At 33.8% G+C, this 21,633-nt stretch overlaps 1 protein-coding gene across 4 annotated transcripts in view; it reads right to left on the bottom strand.

Moving 5' to 3' along the window:
• Positions 1-21,633, bottom strand: part of LEKR1 (leucine, glutamate and lysine rich 1) — a 214,379-nt gene that overhangs the window by 110,645 nt on the left and 82,101 nt on the right. For 2 of the 4 annotated variants that reach the window (XM_011959017.1, XM_011959018.1), the window contains exons 4-5: positions 15,746-15,865; positions 8,549-8,724 (exon numbers count right to left, since the gene is read on the bottom strand). In XM_011959017.1, coding sequence (XP_011814407.1) covers positions 8,549-8,724; positions 15,746-15,865 — 296 coding nt within the window. Of the gene's footprint in view, positions 1-8,548; positions 8,725-10,878; positions 11,642-15,745; positions 15,866-21,633 lie in introns of those variants that run through there. The other 2 variants (XM_011959019.1, XM_011959020.1) reach the window with 2 other exon arrangements.

The following is a 21,633-nucleotide window of genomic DNA, read 5'->3' as shown; positions in this document are numbered from 1 at the left end:
ATTTTTTTTTTTTTTTTTTTTTAGGACAGGGTCTTGCAATGTTGTCCACACTGGAGTGCAGTGGCTGCTCACAGGTATGATCATAGAGCATGGCAGCCTCAAACTCCTGGGATTAAGCAATCCTCCCACCTCAGCTTCCTGAGTAGCTGGGACTACAGGCATGTGCTACTACACTCTGTAAAAGTTCTTCAATTTTACTGAGATCCAATTTATCAATTTTCCCTTTTAGGTATCATGATTTTAGTTCAAGTTTAAGAACTCTTTGCCTAATCCTAGGCCCCAAAGATTTTTTTTTTCCCTGAAAGTTTCATATTTTCTATTTAAGTCTGTGGTTAATCCACTGAGTTAGTTTTTGTAAAAAGTACGCACTTTAGGACAAGGCTCTCTTTTTCTTTACTTAAGGATATTCAATTGTTCCAGTATGATTTGTTGAAAAGGCTATTCTTCCTCCACTGAATTGCCTGTGTGTCCTTATGAAAAATCAGTTGAGTATATTTTTCTGGTCTAATTATGTAGATTTTTAAAAAACTACATGTGAAAACCCTTTTTGTTACTTTATTTAGGAGAAAAGCTATAAACCCATTACAATGAACCATTCGGCAACAGAAATGAGAAACGAATATGATAGGAAAAACATGGACTTTAGAATAAAAAAGAATAGTTATAGCTAACATATCTTGCTTCCTTATTCTGCTAAGCATATGGGATGTGTGTGTGTATGTATGTGCGTTCTCATTGTATAGATGAGGACACTGAAGTCCCAGTTTTTTGTTAAGTGGCAGAGTCAGGATATAAACTTTGGCTGACTCTAGAGACCTGCTCTTAGGATGCCTATATATCTTTATGTATTAAGAATTCAAGCCGCAGCACATAGGCCAGCACAGTTGAGCGCAGACATATTGGCTTGTGTGCCCTTCTCCAGACCTGGTGGTAAGTCTGTACAAGGGCAATGCCATCAAGGATCCTACGCTCCCCTCCAAATTTTTCCTGATTTCTGCCAAGAGTTCTAACATTCCTGACTCTGAATAGTGTTTGTTTAACAAATTTAAGTAAAAGATGAATTAAATAATAAAGACAACCAGAAAAAAACATTAACAGGTTAGGATTAAGAGTGACTGCTAAAGTGTTCTTCAGCTATAATTCCCATCGTCCTAATAATTTTTGTGAATTTCAAATAAATTATAACATTTACAAAGTTTTGTATGTTAAAATGTTCATTTCACTGTTCATCCACACTAGACATATCCAATAGAAATATATATAATGCAAACCACACATGTAATTTTAAATTTCCAGTAGCCATATTAAAAATATAAGAAGAAACATGAAAATTAATTTTAATAGTGTATTTTATTTCATTCCACATATCCAAAATGTTATTTCAACAAAAGGCTATATCCACATTTCAAGTGCTCAATAGCCCCATGTGGTTGGTGGCTAACCCATGAGAAAGCAAAGGTCTGCCTGCTTCTTAGGCTCCTGGTCATCTTTTCATGTAAGTGGGGTAGTTCCTCAAGTTTTACTAGAATTATCCTTTAAAAACATTACATTCAATTTATTTTTTCTATACTTAAGATACGGATTATTTGCTTAAAATTTTATGCTACAAAATTGGCATGTTTATGTAGTTACTAGGATTGCTGTTAAATTTAAAATGTGTTCAAACTGATCATAGAAACTGTAAAAAGGCAAGCATCAGCACCTTTCAAGTTTTACACATATTTGCACATGTTTGTACATCCATGCCCTGGAAATTTGACTGTTCTGATAGCACTAAGAAGAAAGTTTTTTAAAAGGTGAAAAAAGCTCTTTTAATAATATAGCTTCAGTTTGACACGCCCCATCTGTTGTGTTCACCAAGCTCGTGCTTGGGAATTGAATATACTTTCCTCGTGTGTGCATTTTCACCTTACAGCTTCTGTCATCACCATTGTGTAACTTCTAAACAAGGTCCTTCAGCTTCTGAGGCAAAAGTGGTATACTATAATGGTAAATGTAAAAGTCAAGGGTTGAAAACTAACTCCTATTTCTTCATGTTCAATAAAATATGAAATGTAACACTTGCAGATGAAAAGCAAAATGGGCATATACTTTGATTCTGCACTTCCACTTCTAGGAATTCACTATGGTAAAGAAAAAAACAGGATAAAATAATAAATATGCATGTATAAAGATGTTCAGTGAAGCCTTATTTACAATAGCAAAACTATGACCAAACTAAATGTCCAGGAATAGAAAATTAGTTAAATAAAATACATGCCTATAATAAAATACTGTCAACCTAGTTAATTGGCATGACTATATTTTCATGATATATTTTAATTATATATATATATGCACAGAAAAGAGTTTAGAAAGCTCTATATCAAAATGTTAACAGCAGTTATCTCTGTGTCATATTACAGATGATTTATGTCAATTCTTCTTCTTTTTTGCCTCTTTTCTGTATTTTCTATGTTTTTATATTGAGGTTGTTTTATGTTTATGATTGCAACAATTCTTATATCCTTTTGAATTTGGGAAAAACTAATTACTAAGTGTTTATATTTTCCTCTTGTAAATTCAATAAAAATCTTTCAAACTGATTTTTAAAATCCAATTTGAAATTGTACTACTGATAATAGCCTACATTAAATTTGCTCTTGGTTTTCAGGCAAGTGTAGCTAATAAATGAAGCCTTTCCTCCCCTTCCAGATTACAGAATATGTAAGCATTACTAAGAAATCTTAGAGAATACTCAGAGGTTCCAAAACCTAATATAAATATTATCAGGAATCTGACTATGCAAATGTGGGTGTACTTTAACTTCCACTTCAATTTCACAAAGTTCACTGAGCACCTACTATGTGACAGGTTCAATTCTCTTAAAACACTAGTAATATAGCATTCAGGAAAACAATCAAAATTCCTGTTTTCGCTGAGATTACAACCAGTAGGAGGAGACTGGCAGTAAACACATAAATCAATAAATGAATATTTCTGGTAGTAGTAAATATTATTAAAAATGAAAGAGAAAATAAGGATAGAGAAGGACTATAAAGGAAGACAACTTTAACTAGGGCAGTCAGCAAAGATGTTTTTGAGGAGGTGGCATTTGAAGTGAGACTTTCAATTACAAGAAGAGACAGCTACTTGTTTGGGAGACCCTTAGTCAATTCCCCTGCATGAATCTGAAGGGCCTCCCTCTTTTCACATATTGCACAGTCATAGCCACAGGTCACATGCAGGGAGAATAAAGTGAGTGAAGCTTTCTGAGGGAGGAGGGTTGTTCCTCTACACAGAGGGGGCGTCAGTGTCTCCTTTTTTTTTGTTATTTTTCTAAGATTGTGATACACTGCACTATATAACTGATATAACTGTTCCCAGCTATGTGGTTTAATTAACAGTCCTAAAATGGATAGTTGCCTTAAAAGTTTCCTGAAAAAGAAAATATGGATTACAGAAAATATTAATAATGCAACACAAATAAAAACAAAAACATTAGAGTTGATGTCTCTCCAAGTCTAGCATGATTGAATTCACAATTATTGATATGAGGTAAGTATTCTAGAAGATGTGACAAGACACTCAAAAATGAGAAAATTACTAAGACGACTATTTTACACGTACATTCATATCTTTTATATGAATACCTCATTACAAAGAATAAAATTAAAGAGGCTGATGATACTAAGTGTTGGCAAAGATATGCAACAACTAGAGCTCTCATACATTGCTGGTAAAAATGTGAAAGGAACAACCACTTTGGAAAAGTCTTGGGTAGTTTCTTAAAATGTTGAATATACCCTACTATACAATTCAGCCATTCCACTCCTAGGTATTTACCCAAAAATGAACAGAAACATTATATCCAAAAAAAGACACATATGAATGTTCAAATAATGGAAATGATGCATAATATATAGTATATTTACAAAATGAAATACAATTATGTAAAGTATATCTATATTATTAACTGTGGCAGAAGCAAGATTCCTCTGGCACAGATATGCAGATACTGGAAGTTAAAAGTCAGCAGAAGAACACTAAAGGTCCAAAGAATATGACTAGCACACTCTCAGTGTCTGTTCCTTTTTTATTTTTTTTCTTTTTTTTTGAGACAAGGTCTTGCTCTGTCACCCAGGCTGGAGTGCAGTGGCGCAATCTCTTCACCGTAAGTTCTGCCTCCCAGGTTCATGCCATTCTCCTGCCTCAGCCTCCTGAGTAGCTGGGACTACAGGCACCCACCACCATGCCTGGCTAATTTTTTGTATTTTTAGTAGAGACAGGGTTTCATCGTGTTAGCCAGGATGGTCTCGATCTCCTGACCTTGTGATCTGCCTGTCTCAGGCTCCCAAAGTGCTGGGATTACAGGCATGAGCCACACCTGGCTTGCTCCATTTAATAATGTAGATATCCCCCCCCCCTTTTTTTTTTGAGACAGTCTCACTCTGTCACCCAGGCTGGAGTGCAGTGACATGTTCACTGCAACCTCCACTTCCCAGGTTCAAGCAATTCTCATGCCTCAGCCTCACAAGTAGCTGGGGTTACAGGTGTGCACCACCACACCCAGCTAATTTTTGTATTTTTAGTAGAGACAGGGCTTTGCCATGTTGCCCAGGCTGATCTCAAACTCTTGAGCTCAAGCTATTGACTTGCCTCAGTTTCCCATAGTGCTAGGCATGAGCCACCACACTTGGCCTAATATAGACATACTTTTTACATGTTTGTTACAATATTCCTCTCTTTGCCTAAATTTAATTATTAAATTTCAAATTTCAAATTTAAAAGCATGTCATCATAAAAAATGTATTTCTGAAGGCACATATTATATAACAAAATTGTTAGTAAGTGAAATTAAACTTTCATGGTTTAACATGATTTTTTCCCAACATTTAACTATGAAAGTTTTAAAACATATAGAGAAGTTAAAATAATTGTATACTGGACACAAATATACACACTACTTAGATTCTACAATTAATATTTTACTATATTTGCTTTATCATGTATTATATATCTATCAAACACTTTATACATCCATCAATCCATCCTATGAATATCAAGGTAAGTTGCAGACATAAATATACTTCTCTCCTAAACATTTCATCATAGAGATAGAGTTCAACATTTGGGTATATTTCTTTTTGAGTAAATTTACCTACAGAAATGTACAAATCTCAAGTGCACCAATAGATGAGTTTTGGCAAATGCATCGACCTGTGTAATGCAAATCTCTATCAAAACATAAAGAATTACTATCATCAAAGAAAGTGCCTTTGTGCTTTTCCAGTCAATCCCGTCCTCTATGGCAACCACTGTTCTGTTGTTCTGTTTTTTCCCCTCTGTAGATTAGTTTTGCCTGTTTCTACAACATTGTATAAATGAAATAATACAATATGTATTATTTGTGTAAGGCTACTTTCAAGTAGCATAATATTTTTGAGGATTATCCATGCTACTACATTATCTGCAGTTCATTATATATTCTACTGAATATATCCAACTGTTTTCTTTTAGAGAACCCATTCTACTACTGATGTGCTCCTGAGCTTTTTGCAGTTTTAGGATATTTTGAATTAAGCTTGAATAAAGTTGCTGAATATTCTCATATAAGTATCTTGTGGACATATGTTTTCATGTTTCCTGGGTAAATACCAAAGTGTGGAATTTCAGGGTCTTTGGATAAATGTATATTTAGTTTAATGAGAAACTGTCAGATCTTTTCTCTAAGTGGCTGTAGCATTTTACATTCTCACCAATTTGTACAAGGATTCCAGTACTCTACTTCCTCAGTAACATCTGCTGCCATCAGACCATTTCATTTTAGCCAATCAGACGAGCTAATAATATTGAGAACATTTTTGTGTCTTTATTAGCCATTTACATATCTTCCTGTGTAAAGTGTCTGTTCAGATCTTTTGGTCATTTTTGATTGAATACTTTTATTATTGACTTGTAGACATTCTTTATGTAACTTGGACAACAGTTCTTTGTCACACATTTTGTAAATATTTTCTCTGTGATTTAACTATTCATTTTCATACGGATAGCTTCTGATGAACAGATGTTTTAATGATGATAAAGTCTAATTCACCAATTTTCATTTTTTTATAGTTCTTACTTCTATGTCCTATCCATGAAATCTTCATTTACCATCAAGTGATGAAGATATTTTGTTATGTTTCTTCTAGTAGTTTTATAATTTTATCCTTTGCATTTAGGTTATGATTTATCCTAAATTAATTCTGATGTATGGTGTGAGGCAGAAGTTGAGGTATATTTTTCTACATGGGTATTCAGTTGTTCTAGCACAATTTGTTGAAAGACTTTCTTTTTCTCATTGGATTGTTTTGGTGTCTTTGTCAAAAGTCAATTGATTATATAAGTAGGGTCATTTACCAGGCTATCTTGTTCCATTCATCTTTGTTGATCCATATGCCAGCACTATACTGATTTGATTACTGTATAAATCTTAGATGATGTTTAAAATGCCATCTTTTGGATTGTTTGAATACTTTTTAAAGAGTTATCTTTTAAATTATGTATTAGCTTTTTAGCTACATGTTTCTGTATTTTTTAGTAGTTGCTCTAGAAATTATACTATACTACTTAATTTATTGGTTTAAATATTCTACCATGTCACATAAAATACAAATATAGCACAACCAAATGAATCCATTTATCCACCTCTCCATCCTTTAGACTCTAGTTGTCATATTACATTGACACACTTTATAAGCACCACAAAATAATATGCTTTTTTAAATAAGCAGGTGAGTTTTAAAAAATTTAAAGGAAAAGGAGTCTTTTTTATTTACTCATATTTGTCACTTATGGTGCATTTTATTCTTTCCTGAGGATGCTGGGGTTCCATTCAGTTTTTTTCAATGTTTATCTCTCTCTTTAAATTGGACAATTTCTATTGATTTATTTTAAAATTCACTGATTCTTTTTTCTGTAAATGCAATATGCTATAAAAGTCCATCCAGTGAAATTTCATTTCAGACACCATATTTTTCAATTCTTGAATTTCTCACTTTTTAATAGTTGCTTACTCAGATTTTCTTTTTATTCCTTACTAGCATATTTTCCTTTATATCCTTGAGCACTGTTATGATAGCTAATTTGAAATCCTGGCCAGCTAATTATATCATCTGAGTCAACCAGTCTCTATTCTTTTGGATATGAGTAATTTTGGATTGTATACTGAACATTGTGGGTGTTATGTTACAGAGACTCTGGATTCTTACATTCTTGCAAAGAGTATTTATTTTTTTCTTGTATCGTTTTAACAAGGAGTTAATCTAGCTAAACTTAAAGTGTTAAATCTGTTTCCCATAGGGTAGGTGATGGCTAAAATATCAATTACTTTAGTTTTAGATGGACTATTTAGCATCTTCCTTGAGCACATGTATTTCAGGGATAAGCCTGAGATTTGGAAAGAGTTTATATGTAAAATTTGAGCTCTGTTTCTCTGGCTTTCACTTCTTTGGGATATCCCTTTACTTCTCAGAGAGTGAGGTTGCCTTGATCTCTATCCTCTAGTCTACAGCTTTCTATCAGATTTTTGGCTTCTTTGCATGGAGCAAACTGTACCCTGCTCTCAGTCCAATATCCTTAAAAAGAAAAAATTCACTCACTGCCATGCATTTCTTTCAACATTAAAAACAAAAACAAAAACAAAACAAAACAAAAAAAACCTTTAATGGACTATTTTTTAGAACAGTTTTAGGTTCACAGGAAATTTGAGCAGAAAGTATGGAGAATTCCCATATCCCCCTCTCTCCACACATGCAAAACCTCCCCCACAATGGACACCCTTCAGGAGAGTAGTACTTGTTACAATTGATGAATCAACATTATTATTACTACCCAAAATTTACAGTTTACATCAGGGTTCATTCTTTGTGTTGTACATTCTATGAACTTTGACAAATGTATAATGACATGTCTCCACTATTGTAGTATTATACAGATTAGTTTCACTGCCCTAAAAATCTTCTTTGCTCTTCTCATTTATCCTCTGCCAGGAACTCCGGGCAACCACTGATTGTTTTACTGTTCCATAGTTTTGTCTTTTCCAGAACTTCATATAGTTGGAATAATATAGTATGTAGCCCTTTCAAATTGGCATCTTTCACTTAGTATGCCTTCTTTCAATTTTTGATACTCCCTCCATTATGTGTTTGGTTTGGGTCACTCTTTATTGTCTTTAGGTAGCTATTTTTCTAGAATTTATAGTTGTTATCTATAAGAAGGCTGACCTAGTATGAGCTACTCACCCATTAAGAGAAGAGGAGTTTTAAAAACATAAATTAGTACTTTTAACAGTAATGAACAGACTTCTGGCCACAGTTCAAGATAGATGTATCACAGCTTATTTTAGATAAACCTATAATAATTAAATTTCAGAGTTTAAATAGATCTTAATGGTCATCTACTCTACCAAGTGATAACAAAGTTAATCCTAATTCCCATTAAATAAAATGAAATACCATTATTTTATTACTTACGATGTATCATTTACCAAAAAGGGACAATTATATTCTAAATATATGTAACAAACCTGTCAAGGCTGTTTCACTTATAGATTTAATTTGTAGAAAAATTTCTCCTTTCAATGAAGTCCAGTTTTGGTAATTATCATACACTTCATTTTTAATACTGGTGAGCTCCCTTTTAGTAAAAGTAAGTAATGAAAGAGTCTTATTCCAGAAATATTTGTACTCTGACAATCTTTGACTGCAAAGTAAAAAAAAAATAGGATTTTAAAAAATAGTAAGCATAATAAACTTCTCCAAAAATAGTTTTAGAGTGACTATATAATCTACTGTCTAATTGGAGACAATTTTGAAAGCAGAAGAAGGTGGTATTCATATTATGCTGAAACAATACACAAACTAGGAATATCTCAGGTAAACTGAAGTGTATGGTAACTCTAACTCACTTCCATTTTGCCATTATTTTAACTACAAAGAAAGACAGCTAACTACCTTCATACACATTTATTCTATTAATCCTTTTATATTCAACAGTAAGCATTTAGTGGAGAAAATTAGGTCAGAGCAATTTAGTCTTAGATTCTAAATGAGAATCTTAAAGTCTTATACAGCATTTGTCCCGCATACCATGGTTATATAGGAGTGAAAAATCTGGGGTAATATTAAGTAAACCAATTCAAAGTGACTGATCCAGTGCATTTGCTTCATAAAATCCGACAGCTCAAAGTAATCACATTTTTGTCATCTCAGTGATTTCATTATGGTTTTAATTATCTTAATAATCAAATAAAATACAGACACAGATTTGAGAGCAGCAAAAAGGTGACGACTGAAGCCATGAGAGTATATTTGTCAATATTTGTATCCCTGAGTATAAGGCAGAGGTTATATCTCTCTTGCTCATCACAGTCTCTCTAGCATCTAGCACAGTGCCTACTGCATAATATGTTTTCAACAAATATTGAATGAAAGAGTAAATAAAATAAATTCCTCCTCAGTTGGAGAAATGGAAAAATGAGAAGTGCTAGGGATAACACATTGGACAACACAAACATTTAAGGGACTGAAACTAAAAAGAATCCCTCAGAGGAGACTAGGGGGAACTCATCAGTGAGTCAGAAGATAAGCCAAAAGAATAATGTCAGAAAAGCCAGGGGACACGAATAGTTTAAGAAAAATGTAGTGATCAGTGTTTAAGTCTGCAGAAAAGGGCTGAATAGAGTCCACTGTATCTGGGAGGCCTTTGGTAATTAGTAATTAGTAATTTGATGATCAGTAATGCCACATAAATTCTTAGTATTGTCAAATTTGGGGAAATCCTTATTAAACTTTTCTCATACATAAGATTTTGTCATTTCAAGTTTTCTTGGAAAGCGATTAAATTGTCTTTGAAATAATGAAACTCATGGGCCAATTTATCTTAGATGGTCTGCCTGAAGTAGTGTATTATGATTTGTATGTTACATTCAACGATGTTAGTCATATCTGTAAAATCAGTGTAAACTTAAATCTTTCTCCAATGTATCTGAATAATGAACTCCCTTACATTAGATTATCAAATAACCCAAGAACTTTAAAAAATGATCTCTTTCTATTAATAAATTTGCTTTGATGTAATCAAAGAAGTTGTTACAGCTTGCTTCTTTAGGCCACAATAATTTCTATTGCTTAATTTGCTTATAAATGCTTTTATTTAATTTAAAAAACCTATATATATCCAAATTAATGTAATTTCTTGCTTGTTTCATTAAAGCATTCTAAACTATCTTTCCAAATGGCAATTATAATGGTGTACTCCTATGTCAAGTTTCCCTTACTCAGATCCTCCAAATGCCTGTGACTACTCCAATGGTATACTTACAACAGAAGTAAGAATCACAAAAAATAATAATTATTTTTTTTAAAGTGAGAGAGAGGAAAAACCTGAGTAGAAAGAGAATTTTTAACCAAATTACAACTCAATCATCTTGCTTTCACCAGAAGCCTTCTCAGAACCTTGGAAGGAAGTCCTAAGTGAGAGACTCTGAAACTTAAGCATCATCTGGTTCACAATAAATTTGCCTCTACCGGTAACCTTAACCTTCTCTGTGAAATAAGAGGCAAGAAAAACGGCTGCTAAGAGATGAATAGCACCAAGGAGCCTAAGCAGAATATTGAGGATTCCTCACTAAGGATTTAGTGTTTAACAACCTGGAAGTAGGTATGAAGGCCAAAGGATTTAAGGGTAAATACAACTAAATAAGTAGAGGTAAAAGGACTTGGAGTGTTGGTAAACTCCTCTATGTAGAAAATCCTAAAGACAAAGGCACACACACACACACACACACACACACACACACACACACACAAATACTAGAATTAATAAACAAATTCGTCAAGGTCACTGGATACACAATACATATGCAAAAATTAATTTTATTTCTGTATATTAACAATGACCAATCCCCAAGATAAAATTAACAGTCCCATTCATAATAACATAAAAAGAATAAAACACTTAGAAATAAATTGTAATAAAAGAAGTTAAAGAAAACAAAATATTTTTGAGAGGGCTAAAGATCTCCATGGAAAAACATACCACATTCATGAATCGAAAGATACAAAAATGTTAAGGTAGAAATTCTCCCCAAATTGATCTATAGATTCAATACTATACCTATCAAAGTCCCAGCAGGCTACTTCACAGAAATTTACCAGCTGATCCTAAAATTCATTATGGAGGGCCCAGAATAGCAAAAACAATTTTGAAAACAAAAAAGGAAGTTAGAGGAATTATATTTCTTGATTTTAAAATTTATTAAAAACCATAGTATTTAAGAGAGTGTGGCACTGACATAAGACATAGATTAATGGAATAGAATAGAAAATCCAAAAATAATCCCTTACATTTATGGTGAATTTATTTTAGGCAAAGATGCCAAGGCAATTCCATAAGGAAAAAAAAAATGACCTCTAACAAACAGTGCTGGAACAATTGAATATCCATGTGAAATAGGATGAATTTAGATCCTTACCTCATATCAGACACAAAAGTTAGCTGAAATAGATCATAGATCTAAAGAAGAGCTAAAACTATAAAACTCTTAGAAAAAAATACAGGAGAAAATCCTTGTGACAGGCTTAGACAGAGTTCTTACATGTATCAGCAAAAGCACAATCTATAAAACAGATAAATGATATTTCATCAAAAATAACTTTTCAAAAGACATTATTAAGAAAACAAAACGATAAGCCACTGGGAGAAAATATTTGCAAATCATATTTCGTATAAAGGACTTATATCCAGAATATAGAAAGAACTCTTACAATCACACAAGAAAATAAACCCATTAAAAATTGGCAAAATATTTGAGTAGATGTTTCACTAATAAGATATACAAATGATTAACAAGCAAATGAAAAGATGCTCAATATCATTAGTAATTTGGGAAACACAAATCAAAGCCACAATGAGATACTATTTTACACCCACTAAAATGACTACAACAAAACAGACAGACAATAGTAAGTGTTGACAAAAACATGGAGAAACCAGAATCCTCATTCATGGTGTGGGAATGTAAAATGTGCAGCCTCTTTGGAAAACAGGTTGGCAGTTAAAAAAATTAAATATCGATTGACTGGGCATGGTGGCTCATGCCTGTAATTCCAGCACTTTTGGGAGGCCGAGGTAGGTGGATCACGAGGTCAGGAGATTGAGACCATCCTGGCTAACACAGTGAAACCCCATCTCTATTAAAAATACAAAAAATTAGCTGGGCTTGGTGGCAGGCACCTGTAGTCCCAGCTACTCGGGAGGCTGAAGCAGGAGAATGGCATTAACCAGGGAGGTGGAGGTTGCAGTGAGCCAAGATCGTGCCACTGAACTCCAGCCTGGGCGACAAAGCGAGACTCCATCTCAAAAAAAAGAAAAAATTAAATATAGATTAATCATATGACCTAGTGATTCCACACTTAGGTATCTACTCCAAAGAACTGAAAACATGTCCACACAAAGACTTGTATATGAATGTTTACAGCAGCATTATTCATAAGCAACAACAAGTGGAAACAATCCAAATATCCATCAGCTGGTAAATGGATAAATAAAATGTGGTATATCCATACAGTGGAATACTATTCAGCAATAAAAAGGAACAAAAGTATGGATAAGTGTCACAACATGAATGAACCTCAAAAACATAATTAGTAAAAGCCAGATGTAAAGACCACATATTGTATGATTCTATATATCTGAAATGTCCAGAAAAGTGTAAATCTATAGAAAGAGAAAGGTTAGTTGCCTGGTGAGCTGGAGGTGAGCACAGAGATTGATTGAAGATGGCAGGAGGGTCTGGAGGGTCTTTTTTGGAATGAGTCAAGTGTTCTAATATTGGATGTGGTTGCCAATCTAACAGCTAATATTTGGTGGCACCACTCTGTAGGTTTATTAAAAATAATTAAATTGCCTCCTTATGATAGGTGAATTTTGTGGTGTGCAAATTATATCTCAATGAGTATGTTTTTAAAAAGGTATGGGGTAATAAACTTGAGATCAAGGATAGAAAACAAAGTAAAGCCAAAATATGTTTGGGAAAATAAGAAAAAATACTAGCATCCTTAATTAGACTGAAGAAGTGAAGTGAAAGTGAGAGAGCTGCAAGAGAAATTTTTGGAGTTGACATTGAAAATTCTAGAGATGACAAGGTCTAGCCTTACAAATAAGAAAAATTAAAGGATAAATACTCTTTATTTCAAATAATTTATAAAAGATTCAAAATAGTAATCCTCTAAAAGTAACTACTGATAGAATATTTCAAATATGGTCTGATTTGGAATATTGAACTTAAACAGAACTTTGTGAGGTGAAATATATCTATATTTCATTCAGGTTTTTAATAGCTACTTTATAGGCCTTCTATAATTAATTTGCATTTTCAAAAAACACTTTATTCTAAGTAACAGATGTGCTGAGCCAACCAATGTGCCAACTAATATGCTGAGCCCTTACAAGACACAGGCTGAAAGTGATGTCAGGGAAAACACAGAACATGAAAGAATACTTTGCCGAAGGCTAGTGATTAAGCCCAATTGTAATTAAACAAATGAGAGAAGAATTTAAAAACAGTAATGGACCCCGAAACATAGTTCACTGATCTACTGAAAGTTCCTTTTAGGCTCCATAAATAAAGATGATTATATCTGAGTAGAAAGCTCATGTTTCTTTCCCTTACCTCTTTTTATTTCATCCCATGTTTTGGCCCATGAATCCTTTACCTCTTCAAGAGAGAAGATTATAAGCTCCTTTTCTTTATCCAGAGCAATCACTAAGTTTTATGGTCTAATATTTTTAAAATAATCAATAATCTAGCTTAAAATCAGCTTCCACTAATGCAACAAAAGTCACTGAACTCTAGAAATTTCTTTTGATTTTATTTTTAACAGTATGCCATTTTCTATGGAATGCATTATGTCTACCAGTGAGAGTATAAAAACAATAATTATTTCTATTCATCTATTATAAACTGTAATTTGTACTAAGTGTCTAGTTGACTAGTTACTTCCAAAATTGTTTTTAGTATGTACTATTTTTATATAAGTCAGATCCCAGACTCCTAATTTGTGATCTTTTAGCTAAAAATTAGCAAAAATCACAGATCTATGAAAACATGTGAACAAAATAAGCTGTTAAAAGTATAACTCAAAATGATGACAATATTAGAATACAGAATAAAAATAACACTCTATTTATATGTCTATGTTTCTTCAAAAATTTAAAATACTGAAGATAACATGCAAAAATGAAAATAATTAGGATCAAGTGTATCTGTCCCATAATATCCTGAAGCAGCAATAATTATTTGATCTAGTCCCAATCCAGCCTTTAAAGGTCAATCTTACCATCCATGAAGGCTTTAGTGGATAAATCAGATGAGCCTTCTACAGCAGATATGAGTCAAAGCTATTATAGAAGCCAAAAGTGAATACTGATAGTCCTGATTAAAATACAAAAGTTGAGGTCACCTGGATGGCATTATCCTGTTGGTTCAACATCAGATTTCTAGGAAAGGATCAAGGTGATTTCTGATGATAAAAATGGTCACTTGTTTTTTGAGTAGATTTCATTCATGGATTCATTAAAAAATTATGTATAGAGCATCAGTTATGTGCAAAGCATTTATAAAAGGTAGATGTTCAATAGGTTATTATCAGATAATGAATTAAAAATTATTAGCCCACAGAATTTTTTTCAGAAAATTCCTGCTAATAATTATTAGATAAAAAGCAAAAACTTATCATTCAAAACATTCACCCAGCATACTTTTTTAGTCATCCAGAACCTGTGCCATTTGCCAGGTTGAATTAACTCATTGCCTTCCCTTTTCTAAGAGCTAAAAGTTATTCAATTCAAAAAGGAATTATTCTTTCTCATAAACATTCTCAAAATATTCAATTCAATTTTTAGGAAAGAAAATGTACTTTCTAGTTTCTTTAGAATGCTGGATTTTATTGTTATGTATTATAAACCCTCCAAAGATTATATAAAAGCAGAATTGACACGCTTTACACTAGAGATTTCTGAATTTAAGGACTATGTTAATATTATTTAGGAAGTTTTCCTATTCTATTACTTTTCTTGTCACTGGACTATCACTCAGAGGATCAACTACACCAAGAAATATTGGTGAAGAGGGGAATTTGTAACTGTGCTTTCATTCTAAATGACATCCACAAAATAAGAACAATAACAAGGCACTAATAGAACAAGGTATACGCCTAATTTAAATTTAATTAGCAACACTATTCATTGAGATAATGGTTTAAAAAAGAAAAAAGAAAACGTAATGCTGTTTCACTTTTCTCAATCACACCAGATATAGAAACCATATTACTGGCCAGGCGCGGTGGCTCACGCCTGTAATCCCAGCACTTTGGGAGGCTGAGGCAGGTGGATCATGAGGTCAGGAGATCAAGACCATCCTGGCCAACATGATGAAACCCCATCTCTACTAAAAATACAAAAAATTAGCCGGGCGTGGTGGCAGGCACCTGTAGTCCCAGCTACTTGGGAGGCTGAGGCAGGAGAATGGTGTGAACCCGGGAGGTGGAGCTTGCAGTGAGAGGACAAGCCACTGCACTCCAGCCTAGGTAACAGAGCAAGACTCCATCTCAAAAACAAAAAAAGAAAAGAAACCATATTACTAAAATGTGTTTGGCTATTTACAAAGTTAGTATTAAGCATATCTTTTCACTCTTTATAATTTTCAGTTCTTTAATCTTACCTGAAGATGTATGATTGTCTATATTTAATTTTTAACTCATCTTGCAAATGACTCAGTTGTTTCTCTACTTTCTGAAATTCATTTTGTTGACTTTTTAACTGCATGCCTACATCGTAAATTCTAAAAATATAAACAAACATCCCTTAAGTATTCTCTCCTATGTATGTACTATTTTTAAGTTACCATTTAAATATACTTACTTTTAATAAAAAGGAGTAGAAGAAGAAACTATGTCTCTTATATATGCTATATGAATGTACAGAAAAAATATAGAGAGACCAAATCTTGGGAACTAAACCCTGGGGAGGAGAGTGGAATTTATGGGCAGGGGGGAAAAGTAAAGAATATTGAAGAGAGGCAGAACTTTTCCTCTATATTCTTTTGTATTGTTCCACTGTTACAATGAACATAAATATTAATCACACCATAACTAAAATATTAATTTAATTTTCACTTAAAGTAATACAGGTTCGAATTTAAAATGTCAAATATTACTGTCTTAGTCCATTTTGTGTTGCTATAAAAGAATACCTGAGGCTGGGTAATTTATAAAGAAAGAAAGGTTTATTTTGCTTATGATTCTGGTGACTGAAAAATTCAAGATTGGATAGCTGCATCCAGTGAGGGCCTCATGTTTCTTCCACTTATGGCAGAAAGTGGAAGGGGGCATGTGCAAAGAGATCACATGGCGAGAAAGGGAGCAAGAGAGAAAAAAAATCAAGGAAGCTAAATTCTTTTTTTGTGTGTGTGGTTTTTGGTAAGAAGTCATTCGGAAGAATATGAGTTAACTTTTGGTATAATGAATGAATGAAAACTTAGGATCAAAATTAAAACTGTAAGTATATAAGCATGAAAAGTAAAATTTACATGAGGAAAAAGATGCCTGACATTTTATCCACATGGTAACACAAACTCACAATGTCCAAAGAATAACATGGTAACATTATAAACTTGATCTAATACATCATGGCAATGGGATGTTTAGCTTAATTAATTAAAAAGACAGTAAGATGTGTTAGCATGTAGTTGGTATAAACAGTTATTAATCTATTTCTAAGATAAATGTACAGAAATACTGGTTGCCAAGAAAACACTTTTTTTATCACATATTATCAATTGAAAATGAACTGAGGCATTACATTCAGCTGTGAATAACAAGAAATTCTAGAAATTTCCTGATAAAGAGAAGGTGCTTCTTCTCACATGGAAGTCTTGGGTGAGACCAGTCACTGCACAATCCAGCAGAGGAATAAGCTCCCAACTAATTGATTTTTATGGCAGCATAGTAGCTGTCTGCCTGAATCAAGAACGAAGTCACTATCAGTAGGAACAACAATGCTCCTAATACAAAGGAGACCTTAAACCAACTCAATCTATAGATTAGAGGAGTTGAGCATCAGAGAATATTTCCAGCCATGATAACGTGAATTAGTTCTCTAGTAAACACTCAATAATTGCTGGGGGAAAAAAGCAATGAATGTGTATCTTTACATGTGGAGCATCTGGGGACATCTCTGGAGATCTACAACTCTGACAAAAGGAAAGTCAAGTGATTTGGAGGGACTCTTAATTTGCAAGCCAAAGAATAAGGACAATGGGCTGAAAGCCGGCGGCCATGCACCTCTCCCCCTGTATTCTAACAACCTGATAACTTGGGAACTAATCCATTCTTGCCAGAGCAAAAACTCCATTCACTCACAAGGGAGGGGATTAATCTATTCATGAAGAATCTGCCCCTATGACCCAAACACCTCCGATGAAGCCGTACCTCCCAACGATGCCGTACTGAGGCCCAAATTTCATCATGAGTTTTGGTGAATATAAACCACATCCAAACTGTAACAATGACTAAAAGAGTTATAAAAAAAAATAGTAATCATGTGCCTCTACTCTAATTCCCACCGCCAAAGGCAACCACGTTTAATGTTTTTTTCCCTGTTTCTCCTAGTATTGACCTCTATATTACTGTATCACTCATATTACTAACATGTTTACACTGATATTTCCTAACATTTAATTTTATATATTATTTAGTGTATTTAGTGATACATATCAGTTAAGATCTAGTTGTGCTACATATAATTGACACCTGAATATAATGGCATAAATATATATATATATAATCTCACATAAAGCAAATGCATTGGTAATCAGTTCAGTGCTAATATCACAGCTTTATAGTGTTATTAGGGCCTCATATCCTACCAACTCTCTGGTCTACCATCTTTGGTATCTGTACTTTATTGTCATAGTCCATGATGGTGGTGAAAGCTTTAATCATTACATTCCCATTCCAGGCTAGGTAGAGGAGAATAATGGCCTACTCCATCCCTTTTAAGTCAATCTCCTTAAAGTATCACTGAATACTTCTACTGAACTTAGATATATGGCCATACTTAGCTGTACATGCAGCTGGAAGGTGTCGTCCTTTAAAGATTAGCGCCCAGATATATTCTGTTACTTACAAGGCAAAATGAATGTTGAGGTAGGTAGTTAATAAGAATTGACTCTCCTACACATATCTACATGCTCTTCTCTTAATCCTCCCAATATAAATCAGTACTTTTTATTAAATTATATTTAGTATTTATATTGTTATTCACTTGTGAGCCACATATAATGCCATGATTATATTTCTTTCTTGTACAACTTTCTGTTGTCTCTGGAATTAAAAATTGTCTCCTATTCTTCTTTCGTAGTTTTCTGGGTACCATCATTTTATTCTTTTTCCATCTTTGATGGAGAGGTAATTCTTCTCCCGACACCTTCAAACACAACAGATCATTTCTTTTCCAGGAGGTAGCCTTCCTGGAGCTTTCCATTCCCCTGCTGTAGTCTGGTTTATGCTCTGGTTTGACTACACAACTGTCATCATAAGACTTCCCTTCTCCATCACTTCAGGAACTGTCCTCATCTCTCCTTCATGTCAATTCTCCTATACCCTGGTTCAGAAGTTTTCTTCCTTCTTGGTTTACTCCTTGGAGCAAATCGTCCAAAAATTTCCTATGCATTGGAAGTAAATTTGCGACTCTAGATGTCTGAACACGTTATTTTATCTCACACAGAACAGTTTGACTGAATAGAAAATCATATATTTGAAAAAATATTCACCAGAAAATTAGGATACCATTTCATTGTTTCCTAATTTCCAGTAATGCTGCTGAGAAATCCAATGACATTCTCATTTCTATTTCTTTGTGTGATATATGGTGGGGCCCCCACCCTTCCCCCTGCTTCAGAAGCTTTTTCTGAAATAAAATTTTTTACTTTTCACTTGGGATTCTTCAATTTGATCACAATGTATCATCATGTTAATCTTTTGTCATTCTCTGTGCTGAGCACTTGGTGAGTACTTCCTTTAGAAACTGATTTCTTTGGTTTTCAGAAATTTACCCTAGGGATAATGATGCTTTCCAGTCAAATTTCTGTTTCTGTCTGGAACATCTTTCTATTATTTCAGAGGTGGAATTTCCTGAACAGATCTCTTAACTTTCTTATTCTTTCTCTACCATTTTACCACTTTTAACTTTGTATTCTTTCATTATCTTCCATCCTATCAAAGTTTTAACTTCTGCTATCATATTCTAACTACCAAAAATTCTTCTTATTCTCCAAAAGGTCTTTTTTAATTGCCCCTTCTCTTGTCCCATGAATACAATTTGTATTTCTTTGAGGATATCAATTATAGTGTGTTTTTGAAGATTTCTTCAGTTTGCTGCATTGCTGCTGTTTCTCTCTGAGACTCTTTGTTTTGCTTTTTGGCTTTCATGTTTGAGGCTCTGCTCAGAAGGCTGATGATCCTTTGTTGTCTGTTCATAATTAAGAATGAGGTACTCTCACAACCAAAGTCATACTAAATAGGCAAAGGCTGGAAGCATTCCTCTTGAAAACAAGAACAAGACAAGGATGCCCTCTCTCATTACTCTTATTCAACATATTATTGAAAGTTCTGGCCAGAGTAATCAGGCAAGAGAAAGAAATTAAGTACATCCAAATAGGAAGAGAGGAAGTCAAACTATCCCTGTTTGCAGATGACATGATTCTATATCTGGAAAACCCCATAGTCTCAGCCCAAAAGCTCCTTCAGCTGATAAACAACTTCGGCAAAGTTTCAGGATACAAAATCAACATACAAAAATCACTAATATTCCTATACACCAACAACAGCCAAGGCAAGAGCCAAATCAGGAATGCAATCTCATTCACAATTACCACAAAACAAACAGAATATCTAGGAAAACAGTTAACCAGGGAGGTAAAAAATCTCTACAATGAGAATTATAAAATACTGCTCAAAGAAAGCAGAGCTGACATGAATAAATGGAAAAACATCCCATGCTCATGGATAGGAAGAATCAGTATCATTAAAATGTCCATACTGCCCAAAGCAATTTAGAGATTCAATAATATTCTTGTCTGACTAACAATGACATTCTTCACAGAACTGGAAAAAACTATTTTAAAATTTACATGGAACCAAAAAAGAGCCCAAATAGACAAAGCAATTCTAAGCAAAAAGAACAAAGTCAAAGGCATCACACTATCCAACTTCAAACTATACTACGTGGCTACAGTAAGCAAAACAGCATGGTACTGGCACAAAAACAGACACATAGATCAATGAAACAGAAGAGAGAGCTTGGAAATAAGAACAAACACCTAAACCATCTGATCTTTGACAACGCTGACAAAAGCAATGGGGAAAAGACTCCCTATTCAATAAATGGTGCTAGGGTAACTGGCTAGCCATATGCAGAAGACTGAAACTAAACCCCTTCCTTATACCATATACAAAAATTAACTCAAGATGGATTAAAGACTTAAATGTAAAACCCAAAACTATAAAAACCCTGGAAGACAACCTAGGCAATACCATTCTGGACATAGGACTAGGCAAAGATTTCTTGACAAAGATATCAAAAGCAATCGCAACAACAGCAAAAATTGACAAATTGGATCTAAGTAAACTTAAAGGCTTCACACATCAAAAGAAACTATCGACAGAGTAAACAGACAACCTACAGAATGGAAGACAAAATTTACAAACTATGCATCTGACAAAGGTCTGATATGCAGCATGTATAAGGAACTTAAATTTACAGGAAAAAAAACGTTAAAAAGCGGGCAAAAGACATGAACAGACACTTCTCAAAGGAAGACATACATGTGACCAACGAACATATGAAAATAAACTCAACATCACTGATCATTACAAGAAATGCAAATCAAAACACCAATGAGCTATCATCTCACAGCAGTCAGAATGGCTATAATTAAAAAGTCAAAAACATAACAGATGCTGGTAAGGTTATGGAGAAAAGGAAATGCTTATACTCTCTTAGTGGGAGTGTAAATTAGTTCAACCATTGTGTAAAGCAGTGTAGCAATTCCTCAAAGACCTAAAAACAGAACTACCATTCGACCCAGCAATCCCATTACTGGGTATAAACCCAAAGGAATATAAATTATTCTACCATAAAGACATTTGTATATGTATGTTCATTGCAGCACTATTCACAATATCAAAGACACAAAATCAACCTAAATGCCCATAATGACAGATTGGATACAGCCATAAAAAAAGAATGAGATCATGTCCTTTGCAGGAACATGGATGGCATTGGAAGCCATTATCCTTAGTAAGCTAACACAGCAATAGAAAAGAAAATACCACATGTTCTCACTTGTAAGTGGGAGCTAAATGATGAGGATGGATGGACACAAAGAGAGAAACAATAGACACTGGGACCTACTTGAGAGTGGAGGGTGGGAGGGAGAAGAAGATAAGAAAAAATATCTATTGGATACTAGGTCTAGTACTTGGGTGAGGAAGTAATCTGTACAACAGACCCCCATGACACAAGTTTATCTATATAACAAACCTGTAC

Source organism: Colobus angolensis, unplaced genomic scaffold, assembly GCF_000951035.1.
Source record: "Colobus angolensis palliatus isolate OR3802 unplaced genomic scaffold, Cang.pa_1.0 Scaffold48, whole genome shotgun sequence".
Classification (NCBI taxonomy): Eukaryota; Metazoa; Chordata; class Mammalia; order Primates; family Cercopithecidae; genus Colobus; species Colobus angolensis.
Note: the sequence above shows the minus strand (reverse complement) of the source record. Positions and strands in the feature narration are given on the sequence as shown.